This window comes from Staurois parvus, unplaced genomic scaffold (genome assembly GCF_062004578.1).
Source record: "Staurois parvus isolate SC_StPar_1 unplaced genomic scaffold, SC_StPar_1.0 ptg000052l, whole genome shotgun sequence".
NCBI lineage: Eukaryota > Metazoa > Chordata > Amphibia > Anura > Ranidae > Staurois > Staurois parvus.
The window spans coordinates 2,003,820-2,016,928 of record NW_028317848.1 but is presented as its reverse complement, the minus strand read 5'-3'; the positions used below and the strand labels follow the sequence as shown (position 1 = coordinate 2,016,928).

The 13,109-nt window shown below is 40.9% G+C and overlaps 1 protein-coding gene across 1 annotated transcript in view; it reads right to left on the bottom strand.

Annotated features, from left to right (window-relative positions):
* Positions 1–13,109, bottom strand: part of STK3 (serine/threonine kinase 3) — a 288,476-nt gene that overhangs the window by 138,735 nt on the left and 136,632 nt on the right. The window contains exon 7 of the mRNA XM_089666443.1: positions 11,999–12,136. Coding sequence (XP_089522569.1) covers positions 11,999–12,136 — 138 coding nt within the window. The remainder of the gene's footprint in view (positions 1–11,998; positions 12,137–13,109) is intronic.

Genomic DNA, 13,109 nt, shown 5'->3' with positions numbered 1-13,109 from the left:
TTGTTTACTCAAGACATTGGTCTTTTCGCCTTACCATCCACTTAATATGACCTGTGCATGTGCCTAACCGTGGTAAGAACATTGTTTTCTAGTTCGTGGCAAGGACTGATGTAAAGAGACCTAAACATTTTGCTACGCTATTTTGCAGTTACCCTGCACCCATCTATACTTTAAGTTCAACCTTAGCATGTTAAACGAAAAAAAACTGACAGATTGCCGTACCAAGAAGTGGCGATCTCCTCTGCTGTGCTATTGTATTCTGACAGAAGGTTTACCCCACCATCCCCCTTTCCTAGAATACATTGATCAGGGCTTGCAGCCATTGGCTGCAAACGGTGATCAGATGCTGGTTTTCCTGCATATACCTTCGATGAAAGCTGATCATTAGACAGCTGTATATGGTGACTAAAAGTCAGCTGGTTCATGCTGAACCCAGTGTGGAATTTTAATCCCTCTTGGCATTCAGGAGTATCACCTCTGGAAAACCTGGAAGATGCTGGTATACCGACACACTTAACAGCCAGCCTGCAAAACAACCAAAGTGGCTTTGTCTATCAGTTTGTGTTAAAAACATCACATTCTCATATGTGCTCCTACTATGGAGGCTCCGGAAATTTAGAGTTAGGACCACAGTATACATAGAGTATACATAGAGGTCCCTTGACGTGGGCACTGCGGCTTACGTATATATTTGCAAAAGTGCGCAACCAAAATCCTCTGTTTTTAATGAAAAACTATTAGGCAGAGCCACTTTGGTTGTTTTGCTGTATGGCAAGTGTGCTGGGAAATCCTGTGTTTGTGATGTGCATTGCCCTTCTATGTGCACCTTGCTGCAAAGGCCAGTTATAGGTTGGAGTGTTTGCCACTTTTTTGTACAGTGGGACAAATTGGGTGCAGGGAAGCACTGAATGCCTTCGCTACCATTATGTTCTGACTGGGCATCACATGCATCCCTGTGCCTTTAACCTCTTCCCGTCCAGGCCAAGCCGATAAATGGCCGGACGGGAACGTTGCCGATGCGGGGGGACGTTTCTAAACGTCCCCCTGCATCCATTGCCTGTGTGCGCTCCCTGGGAGCACGCAGCGCCGCGATCTGTTCCCGCTATGTCCACCAGACACAGCAGAACACAGATCGATGTACGGGACCACTTTGTGAGGTCCTGATTCATGTGATCAGTGATTGGCCAACATGAACAATAGTAACCAAGATGTCACTTCCTGACATAAATGTTTACTACTTGTGAATGATCACAGAGGTCACATGGTACAATGCCATTCACAATAGCCTTGTACCATGTGATAAGCTGTGACCAATTACAGCTTTCACAGTATTTCTCAATGGCTGCAAGAATGCAGCCAGAGAGAATGAGAAATTATTACTTTTATAGCCTTTATGGGTGTAAAAGCAATCAGTGTAAAAAAAAAAAAGAAAAAAAAAAACTTCACTCCCCAGCAGTAGTGTCACTATGGTGAAACTGTACTGCTAGGGTGATAGTATTTTTTTTTTTTTTTTTTTAAATAATATTTTTTTTTTTTTTTTTAGAAACTGACGTGGGTTATTTCATTTACCAAAAAGCTGAATACATTTTGGACAAGATTTATGAAGAAAGATTATTTATGTGCAAAATTTTATAAACTTTTTTTTCAAAATTGTTAATCTATTTTTCATTTATATAGCAAAAAAAAAAAATCCCAGTGGTGAATAAATACCACCAAAAGAAAGTTTTACCTGTCTCAAAAAAATGCTAAAAATTGAATCTGGGTACAGTGTTGCAAAATTGTCAAAGTGCGACAGTGCTGAAAGCTGAAAATTGGCCTGGACTGGAAGAGGGTGAAAATGTCCAGACTTGAAGTGGTTAAGGAGTGGTGGGATCCCTCCAGGCATGCCTGCCCTTAATCTATGTCTATGCTCCTACTATGAAGGCTCTGGAAATTTAGAATTAGGACTGCAGTATATAGAGAGGTCCTTATGCATATATTTGCATATTTGTGCAAACAAAACCCTCTGTTTTCAACGCAAACTGTTGGACAGAACCACTTTGGTTGTTTTGCAGACTGGCTGGCAAGTGAGCTGTGAAATCCTTTGTTTGTGATGTTCATTGCCCATCCATGTGCACCTTGCTGCAAAGGCCAGTTATAGGTTGGAGTGGTTGCCAAGTTTTTTGTACGCTGGTATACCGCCCTAGGCTGGTAGGCACTGCTGCCCATGTGAAAGAGCATTGAATACTCACAAACGCTTACCTAAAAGCTTGAAACTCACACAGCAAAGGGAACATGGCTGGTGTCAAAGATCGGGATCTGTGTTTAAGCAGAGTCACATATTGGATCTGCCTTAGCCAATTACAGCTTAGGACACACATGAGAAAGAGCCACAATAACCCAAAACTTCATGCTATATCTCAAAGTTATAAAAATGCTGTAATAGCAATAAATAGGCAAATCCTGACATTACTATTACTAGAGTTCCCCACTTTTTCATTATATAGTCTTACATTGGCAAGTCAGTAGTTCTGGTGAGATCCTAGTAAGCAGTTACTGGAGTCGTGAAGTACTCCACAGAGTACTTCTACATTCCTGCCAAGAGTCACCCTTTGACTGTGCCCATGGGGCCCCACCTTCACAGCTGTGCCCCTGTGCTAGCAGCTAAACTGGGCTTGAAGCTGTTAGATAAATATTTAAGTGCTTCCCATGTTATATGAGCGATAGAAAAGGGGAATGGGGTTGTAAAATAGCTTAAATCAACTGAGGGCTTAAAGTGTTACTAAACTCACAACAGTAAAATCAGTCTTTATAAGCAGTAAAAGCATGCTTGTTGTACTCACTGTGGAACTTAAGGGGTTAATCCTTGTATTGTTTAACAAGGCTGCTTAATCCTGTCTTCTCTGATTCTCCCCTTCTTCCACAGTCCCCAGTCCATCTGCTGATAGTACAGAGCCCTAGGATGCACTCTGCACATGCTCAGTTTGGTGTGTATTGCTATAGTTTGTTTTTTTTTTCTTTTGGGGAGGGTGCATGTGATCGGTAAAGGGTGAATCAGCACTGTCCAGACAGGGGGTCAGGGGTCATAAAGCCTCATAGGTCAGAGGAGAATGAAAACTCTTACAAGCTTTAACTAGTGCTCGGAAGGACACTGATAGAAGTCACAAGACTGCAATATACTGCTGAAGAAAAAAGGTATTTAGCAGTTTATGTTTACTACAATAATTGCATTTACATGTTCTGTGGACTGTGGGTCCACAAATACAGTAAATACAGGGTCCTGGGTTTAGTAACACTTTAAATCCACATTAATATTTGATGCACTGCTGCTTTAGTTTGCTATTTTTACAAAAAGCTAAAAAGGTTATATGAATTACCTTCAGTGTAAACACACTGGGGAATTCATAAGGAGAAATCCATAGCGCCACACAGCAAATGTAAGGAAAAGGTACATGAATCTGTTGAATGCAGGGGGTTGGCAATGAGACTTGTCCATAAAGTGGCCACTCTGTCCTCGATGAATGTTTAGTTTAGGACACTGTTGGCTCCGCAGCCGACAGCATCCTAGCAACCAAAAAGAGTGTAACCCTGTCACATTCAGCTACAGTCCAGCAATTTCCTAGCTGCCAGCTGAAAGTAAACAAAGGGGATGGGATACTATCTGATGTCTCTACCCAAATATGGCCACTGTCATAAATGGACAATTATACCACACAGCATCCCTCCCATTTTTGTTGACTTTCAGCTGTCAGCCAGGAAATCTGCGAGACGGCAGCTGAATGGGGTCAGGGATGCATCAATGGATATGTCCCCCAGCAGCCGTGTGTGGGAAGCTGCCACATTAATGAAAGCTTACAAGCACATATACCCAACGTAGAACACTGCCAATTCAGACTTGATCTTAATTACCGCCAGTTTGCTTATCTATAAACTGGCAGTAGTTTGCTTTGAATCTGTTGCAGCAGCAGATTCTAAAAGGGGTGGTAGAAAGAACTAACAAACTGGTATGCATTTCAGTACTGGTAACCAAACTGCGTATCAACCTTGCCTAGTGCAGTCCCAAAGCAAAAGAAGGTAAAAAGCTTTGCCGTTTATCAGGCCAGTTCACACCAAAATGGCGATTTTTGTTGGAAAAAGTACAGTTTTTCAGTGCAGTGTGGCACAAAGCAATCCACTGCACCGCTATGTGCTGCGGCCAATAGAGCCTAAAGTGGAAATAAAGGCGGATCACAATCTTAAAAAAAATGCTGCCGTCCCCCAACTCCTACCTATGCTGCATAGCCTGTATACAAAAAAAAGGTGTGTAAAAGTCTATTTGCAATCTGGTCCCATCCAGTCACATGACCCAGCAGCTTTGGGTCCCATGTGTATGGGAGCTCTCAAAAACGTCTGAATTCCAGAGCCGTGACGTCTCTCCCCCCACCCCCCACCCCCCTTCCCAGGTTCCCATTGCTCCTCCATTGTCAGGGCTCCCTTCTTTCCTCGGCAGCAGCTGTTCTCGTAGCTGGAGCTGCTAATCAGGTGACCAAATGAGAAAAAAGGGGTATTTACAGTGATCTAAGAGGAGGGGGGGGGGTCAAATTTTAAGATTAATTGCAATAAGCCTCGTCTTCCACTTCCATTAAATGTTACTAGAGTCATTTCAATAATGTTCTGACCAAAAAAAAAGTAAACTGTGATATACCAGAATTGACACATTGGCACTGTTCTTTCCAGCGCACCCCAGCAGTCATGTGTATGCTCGTGTGAATGAGCCTTAATACTAGGCACATTTCTTTCATTTCACTGGTTCACATAGACCTCCATTTACCTATATGCATACAATGGAGGGCCAGTGAAGTTTCAGTTGATTATTTTCAAGGACATAAAAAGATAAGCAGTAAAGAAGTACTTTCACCCCTATTAAAGCTCAGATGGTCGAAGGGGTGGAAAAGTACACTGTGATAGAAATTCTTGCAGGCTATAAAAGCCATTTCTGACAATCACCCGTAACTCTGCAGTTGAGAAAGAGTTAATCCTCTACCTCAGTCTGCCTTGATGTGACGGTGCACAGATCCCCCTCTTATCCGGACTGTATTTCCACATAGGAAACAAAAAGTTTGCCATAATCTTAGATGTTGCCCTTCGCATGTGAGTGCAGTGCATTCCACGTACTCTATGTCACTGACCTAGAATAAGTCACTGAGAGGGCCGAGCTCCAGAATCTGTTAATCATTTGGGCAATCAGTGAACACCAGCACTTAGAGAGCTGATATTTATTTCATTTGGAAAGCTTCCATGTTAAATCAGATAGCCGAGTAACTAGCTCATAAAAGTTATTCAATACCAAAATAAGAAGTGTTATCTTCAGAAAGACAAGGGCAGTGATATGCTGTCATTTTCAGTGTCATTAAAGAACAAATTTTTGGTTTGTCCAAGAAAATCGGGTCCCTTCAGTTACCGTTGAGGTTTGGAGTTATAGAGAAGTTAGCTGACCTCCTAACACCTATTACTGGTGGCTGATGTTGGCCAGCATCCTGTCATTAACAAATGACAGGCTGAAATACATGGCGTATGCCAGATGCTGTTGCAAGCAGCATTCGCGCACAGTTCCATATTCCCTGAGCACAGACTTTTTTTTTTTTTTCTTTTTCGTTTTGGGCATACATCCTTGTTCGCAAGTACCACTATGAACGGCGTACAGATACTGCATACTGCCGCCTGCAATTGATTTTGACAGATTGCTGGCAATGGGCTGTATGCTGCACCTTTGCCTCCTGGGTGCCCAAAAGCTTTAAAGATGACCGCTCATTTTTAAAACTTTTTTTTTCATCCCACAAGGGAGCCAAGTCTGTATAGCACTTGGCTCCATTTGGATCAGTGGCTCTGTTGGTGATTAAAAAGCCCTCTTTTGCTGGCTGTAGCTCCACCATGCTTTTATGCCCAAATTATGGGCATTCCTATGGGGGAGTTACAGCCAGCACTAAGCCACTACCCTCTCTCTAAGGTGACCATTCTTCTTCTATTAGCTCTAATCATTCATTAATAATAGTAAAATATTTTTCAACTCTTTGGGGTTGTGTGTCAATCTGCAGCTGCTTGTAAACATACACAGCGGCCAATGGATCAAACAAGCTTACAGTGCTGAGAGACCTTTCACTTGTATGAATGAATGGTTGGTACTGTCGGGAATATTGCCAAGTATCACACAGTCCCACAGTGCTGATTGTTCATTCATAGAAGTGAAAAAACACTAAGAACTGGGGAGTTCTATGATCCATCAGCTGCTGTGTATCTTTAGAAGCATCTGCAGATAGATACCCAGCACCACAGAGTGGAGATCAATGTTGCCATTCACGAAAGGTCACACACTCTGTGGCACGGTGTGCCTAGTCTACAGTGACAGTGCTGGTCTCTGGCAGTGGGGGCTTCTTAGAGATCTACATCGCCATTCAAAAAAGGTCACACAAAGAGACCCTTGCTGCCAGAGACCAGCGCTGTCACTCAAATTCATCTCCTTTATAGCAGTGTTGTTGGACGGTGGAGAGGGGAATAACTGTCCAACCATATTGCTTAGCAATGGCAGGACAAATTCCAGTGGGACTGAGTGCTAAATGCACTTCATCCCCAAAAGAGTTGGATAAAAGTTTTAAAACGTCTAGTGAGACTTCTCCTTAAAAAGCAGCCGGAGAGGTCATGAATGTTTTGGTTTTTTTTTTTTAAAGCCCCTATTACCGCATGCAGCAATGCATGTTACAAACATTGGTGCGATGCGGTGCCATTCATTCTCAATAGCACCCCAACACACCTAAAAGACAGCCTTGCATAGTTCGGCAACGCTCTAACACAAGTTGCCTGTGCTGCCGAAAATGCTGCGTGCACGATTTGTGCTCCACTGTGGTGGACTGGACAGCCTATTCACATTAATAGGCTGTCTAAGCACATCGTATGTTAATGTGCATGCATTTAATGCACCACAGTAGACCAAAGCTCTTTTACTGCTTCAAAAAGAAGAGCCCAATCTGATTAAGCTAGGTGCCACATCCCAAATTTAGATAAATAAAAAGGGAAAGCAAATAAAGAGGGACTTAAACAGCAACCACAATAAATGATCCTAGATTAAAGCTTATTACAAAAATATGTTAACACACTGTGCATACAAGTACAGAAAAAAATTGGTGCATAAATAAGAACCCATGCAACCACCGTGAAGCATAAGAATAGAATACATATGACAACCCGACGCATTTCAGTTCTTGAAATTAATCTTCATCAGGCAATAGTGTCAGGGTGGTTATATTGGACCAAAACTGTGTAGTAGAAACAATTCATCAGGCGATGAATATTAAACCCCATAAAAACAGGATTCAGGCTGTTAAGGTGCAAAGGATGCCAATGACTCTCCCACTCAAGAGGCTTTTGCATGGGAAGAAGACTTAAGATCCACTAAAACTGATGTCCAACAGGGATACTCTACACACCATTGAACCATATAGGTATCAAGGCCAAGGGCAATTTTCAAAAAATAGATGGATAAAAGGAAAGTAGTTAACTCCCCAATAACCAGAGAACCAGGTTAGTGAATCACACAGTCCCGTGGCCAACAGACCCAAACAGCCAACAGCTGGTTCTCTGGTTGGTGGGGAGTTAACTACTTTCCTTTTATTCATCTCTGATAAATATCCCTGATAAATCGTTTCCACTACACAGTGTTGGGTCCAATGTAACCACCTTGACACTACCCCATATCAAGAAATTAAACACAGTAGAGTTGTCATATGTATTATTATATTCATATGCTTCATGGTGGTTGTATGGATTACTATTCATGGACCAATTCCCTTTTACACTTGTATATACGGTGCTTTAACATATTTTTGTAACACGTTTTTGATTTTTAAGCTAGTATAATTTATTGTCGATGCTGTTAAAGTCCATCTTTAATTGCTTTCCCTTTTCTCTTTTAAGGCTTTTTAATCATATGCCAATAGTTTAAATGTTAAGTCTGGGCACAGATACACTTTAAATTCTGGCAGAAAAAGGCTCATTTGAGAGATAATTGATAAATAAAACTGACGGGTATACAAATGTGAAAAAAGAGGGACCCCTGAAGAAGTCACGTCGGCGTGACGTAACGCGTAGGGCAAGGCTGTAGGCAGACGTGAACCAGAAGTGACGTACGCGGAAGTGCAGTCTGTGTTTGTTTGGCTCCAAATAATTTTAATGGCATTTTTTAGGAATTAAACATATAAGTGAATTACTTTTAATAAAATCTATATACTGGAACATACTATACTATTAGAGTTTCCTCTGTACGAGAGACGATTTGATCCCAAGTGGCTCTTAAAGGGAATGGTTTTCATTTGGGTCTTTAATAAAAATCTGTGTGTTTGCAGCACCTTAAGGGCCAGTTCACACTACATGCGTTTCAGTTGCTTCCTACAGAAAGTAGGTTATATGGTTGTCAGTCATAGTTCACATCAGTGCTTGCAGTTCCAGTGCGTTCCAGTTGCAGGAAAAAAAAAAAAATAGAACATGCTGCATTTGTTCTGCACCGAACTGTACAGGAACGCATCAAAATGCATCAAAACCACACCAGAACAAACCAAACACGCACTGGAATGCACATGTCCCTATTTAAATTGAAAAAAAAAAAGAGGGGAAAAATTTAACTGGAATGCATTAAAAAAAACACACTGAAACGCACCAAAAATGCACTGGAACGCATCAAAAAAGCATCCGGAACACATCTGGACTGCGTTTCTATAGTGTGAAACGGCCCTAAGAGATGGTGATGGTTATATGAGCGTGTGAGAAATCCTATAGAATTGTGCAGGGAGTCTATGTAAAACTCTATGCACGTTCACCATTTTATTTCAAATTACACATACTTTCACTTCTGGACTTTGTGGTGTTATTTCATTCTATTTATATGATTTATGCACATATATATGTACTGTGTATTTGAGGTTTTTTTCCTTACTAATTGGTTGATGATTTGGTATATATGCTCTATATTAGCAACGCAGCATTAAGTTAATTTGTTTTATTCATGCAATGGGTATAATTTACCTAGCTGCTTGCAGTATATTTTTCATCCCCTTCCTGCTCTGTGGTCTTTACTAAGGCACAAGAAATATACAGTTTAGCAAAATATATGCCTCCTCGGTGTTTGAGGACAACAGATGTCCCATAGTTACCATCATTTCCCAAGTGAACTGAGCTTCATCTATATAAGTACTAAAGCACTGCTATAATTGGATCAGCAAACTGCACAGCTACATATTCAGTAAACAGAAATTTCTATTCTCAGCAAGCCATAACCATATAGTAGATAGTAGTCATTTACCTTTATTACTCCATAAAACTTAGAAAAACACCATTAAAGTCCACACTGCTGTGAAATCCACACTGAAATTACATGTTAGCAACAAGTGTAGAAAACGGGCTGTTAACTAACACAGACTGTAAGCAACAGGATTTGTGTTAAGCAGCAGGAGCTTCAATACAACCATTCCAGATGTAAATGTGATGTCAGCTATATCCGTATTGTAAAGGCAGAAGCCCTACCCCTACAAAGACTCCACTGACTTAAACCTTAATGGAGATTGCTGTGCAAGCATAAAACTTGACATACTTGTGCTACCCTTTGTGGAAACAAATACAGGTTACTTAATTATGTAGCTATTTAAAACAGGCTTCAATTTAAAAAAAGTGAAGATCTGCTATCTTATAAGGAACATATAGAATAAAGTAACTTTTTACTGACTTGCTGAAAAAAACTGAAAAAAAAGCAGTGCACTTCTTGTACCAAGGCACCCCATGCCTTGAGCTTTATAGCAGTGTATCTGTGGTGTGGAATAACGCAAGGCTAGTCTTATGAGATTTGGTGATGCCATTACTGTGCTGCTCAATGTTCTCCTTGCTGGAGAGAAAGTTGTACCTAGGGGCCTGCAGTGCAAGGATCTTCCTACCTTTCCTTCATTAGAGGCTAAATGCACCCTTTGCAAAAAAAAAAAAAAAATTACATCCGCCCACATTTGCAGAAAATAAATGTGTGTTTATTATTTAGTTTTTTTCCAAATTAGCTTGCTCCTCCAGTGAGAGCTGGAGGAAGCATCAGACTAAAAGTGTAATAATGACCAAACTTGTGTTCCATTAATTACTACAAGTCCATGTGCTGCAGTGGAAGATGGGACTTGCAGTTTATTTGTTCATAGATCTCTATGAATGAATGTGTGGGCAGAGCATGGCGCACCGCATACTAGCACATTATGACAGACTTACCTGTGAAACAGATCCCTCCAATGGCGCCTTGCCAGTTGCGTGAAAATCCCAGCAGATCATACGTTTTTTAAATACTCAGACCAGCCCGTCTGGCACCAGCAACCATGCCCTGTTCAAAGTCACTTAAATCCCCTTTCTTCCCCATTCTGATGCTGAGTTTGAACTTGAGCAAGTCATCTTCACCACATCTAAATGCCTAAATGCATTGAGTTGCTGCCATGAGATTGGCTGATTAGCAATTTGTGTTACCAAACAATTGAACAGGTTTGCCTCATAAAGTGGTCAGTGAGTGTATGTTACATTTCTTAGGAAATTAAAACACAGACGCCACAGAAGAAATACTGCAGAACCTTATTTGCACTGGGCATCCATAACTGCACTGGGGAGTGATGAGAATGAATTCAAAACTGAAGAGCCATTAGTTTTCATATAGTGCTGAGGTGCGATGTACAAGGGGATATCGCATGCCAACAGGGCCATATACTCCACCAGTATATATGGTAACTACAGTTTAGCTCCCAACAAGCTTTTATGATGCATTTTTGATGAATATAGAAAGTAACACTTGAACATGACCATACATAGCCGATGTTGTTTAAAGTGGTGCTAAAGGCTCACGTTTGTTGGGTTTTTTTTGTTTTTTTATAACTTAATGCATTATCTGCATTCAGGTAAAAAACAGTCTGTGCCACAGGATCCCCCAAGCCCCTCCTTATGCTTACCTGAGCCTGATCACAATCCAGAACTGTGCCAGAGAGCAGTGGCTCTCTCGTTGCTCACAGGGGAGATAGCAGCAGAAACCATTGGCTCCTGTCAATCAAATTATGTGATGAGCGAGTGGGGCCCAGCTGTGATGTCTGTGTCTATAGACACAGGCAGCACAGCTTGAGATAGAGCCTGCAAGAGTGCTCTCATAGGAAGCGACTTGCTATGGGAGCTCTCACCAGGAGCATCAGCAGGGTACCCCTGAAGAACAGAATCAGGGCTGCTCTGTGCAAAACCATTTCACAGAGCAGGTAAATATAACAGGTTTATTATTTTAAAAAATAAACAATGCAGGTTTACAGTCACTTTAATCATAGTGTTTGGATGGATTTTATTGCTTTGATTCCTATATACCCCTGATGCCAAACTTGAGGCTCTTTGGTACTTGCAGTGTGGCCCCAGAACCAGCATTTATGAGTCTGAATGTTGATTTATAAAGGAGCTTTTGTGGCTGTGATCTTTACCAGTCTCATGCTTGCTGCATGATATGTTCTCAAGTCCAATTCCTGTATACAATTAGGCTCCAGGCACACGGGGCATGTTAATAACTCTGGTAACGTTAGCTGTGTAAAGTCATGTTAAAAAGATGAGTTTTTAAAAACATTTGTTTAAGTCAAAAAAAGTCCAAAAATGCTGATTTACTGCGTTATTCAGCATTAGACCATTTTTACAGCTAAAAAAAAACTCCTCTAGAAATCCACTAGTCCTGGGTTTTTTTTCCACCCAACAAAACGTCCCTGCCAAAAAACGTTGATTACAGTCTATGTATGCATGGACACAGAGGATAACATGCTGGAGAGTTTACTGGCTGTAGAAAAAACCGTCAAAAGCCAAAAACAGCCGCTGTAAAAACATCCAGTGTGCATGAGGACTAATTCTAAACTCTTGGGGTGAGATATCACCGATGAGGTGTTTCTGTACAATTAGAATAAAACAAAACAGGGCATATGAAACATTTTTCAGAAACGTGACGGGATGTAATTCCTACCTGAAGGAGTTGTGTGGCCGTGGCTCTTTGTTCTGGGTTCTTCACCAGACATTTCTTTACAAAATCTGTGAATTCATCTGACCACAGCTCAGGTTTCCGGAAAGTAGGTGGAGGATTTGTGGGAATCATAAATATTGCCTGCAAATAAAAAAAATACATTGACATTCAGGTGTACAAAAACACTTGAAACCAGATTTAAATATCGGTCTGCAGATATTGGTTATTTCAATACTGGGTATTTGGGTGCAATATTTGATTAAAAGATGAATTCCAGACAAACAACTAAAACACATATGAAATACATATAGGGAAATGTTTTTGATGATCAAATTATTTTTATTTTTGCTCATCCCATCCTAAGTTTTACACAGCTCTGCCAAACAGCACAGCCAAGTGGATGACACCACATACAGTAAAAGAACATAAGGGTTTCCTCTTCTCTACCCCAGCATTCTGGCCAGTGTAAGAACAGTAGCAAACTGATGAAGTGATCTGCTTTCTAACGCTGCTCTTTCCTCCTATCAGCCTGCTCCTTGTAAACACAGTCCAATGCAGTATATCCCGGATTAGCTACCAGTCCTGCCCCTCCTTCCAGTTTGAGTGCTGCTCTATAAAGCATTACAAGATGTAGATATCAAGTCAAATGTGGGTACTTACACTAGTAGCAATAAAAAAGTATTAATGAATACAGAGCTGCATTACTTTTGTCTCTTAAATCTGCCACAGGCTGGGATTTATAGCAAAACAAGGTACAAAGAAAATGCATACAATTTTGCAAATTAATGATTATGAAGAATCCACTGAAAGCAAAACACTACCTGCGGCTTGCAGAATATAAACTGCATAAAAATGGGAATTATGGTGGAGAGATTTAAAAGCTTTCCAGAATTCACAAATAAATGGAAAATATCAGATAACTTTTGGCTGCAAATTCCAGAAATGAGCTGAATTCAACTACACTGAAAAAAGGGAACAATCAGCTATGAGTTATTCTCACACTAAAATCTTGTATGCAGCTATGACCATTCTAAGCAAATAGTTTTGAGAAGGCTAAGCCAATCTGAATTTTCCACTTCAACAGAGATCACATGACTAGGAATTTGGGTCATCA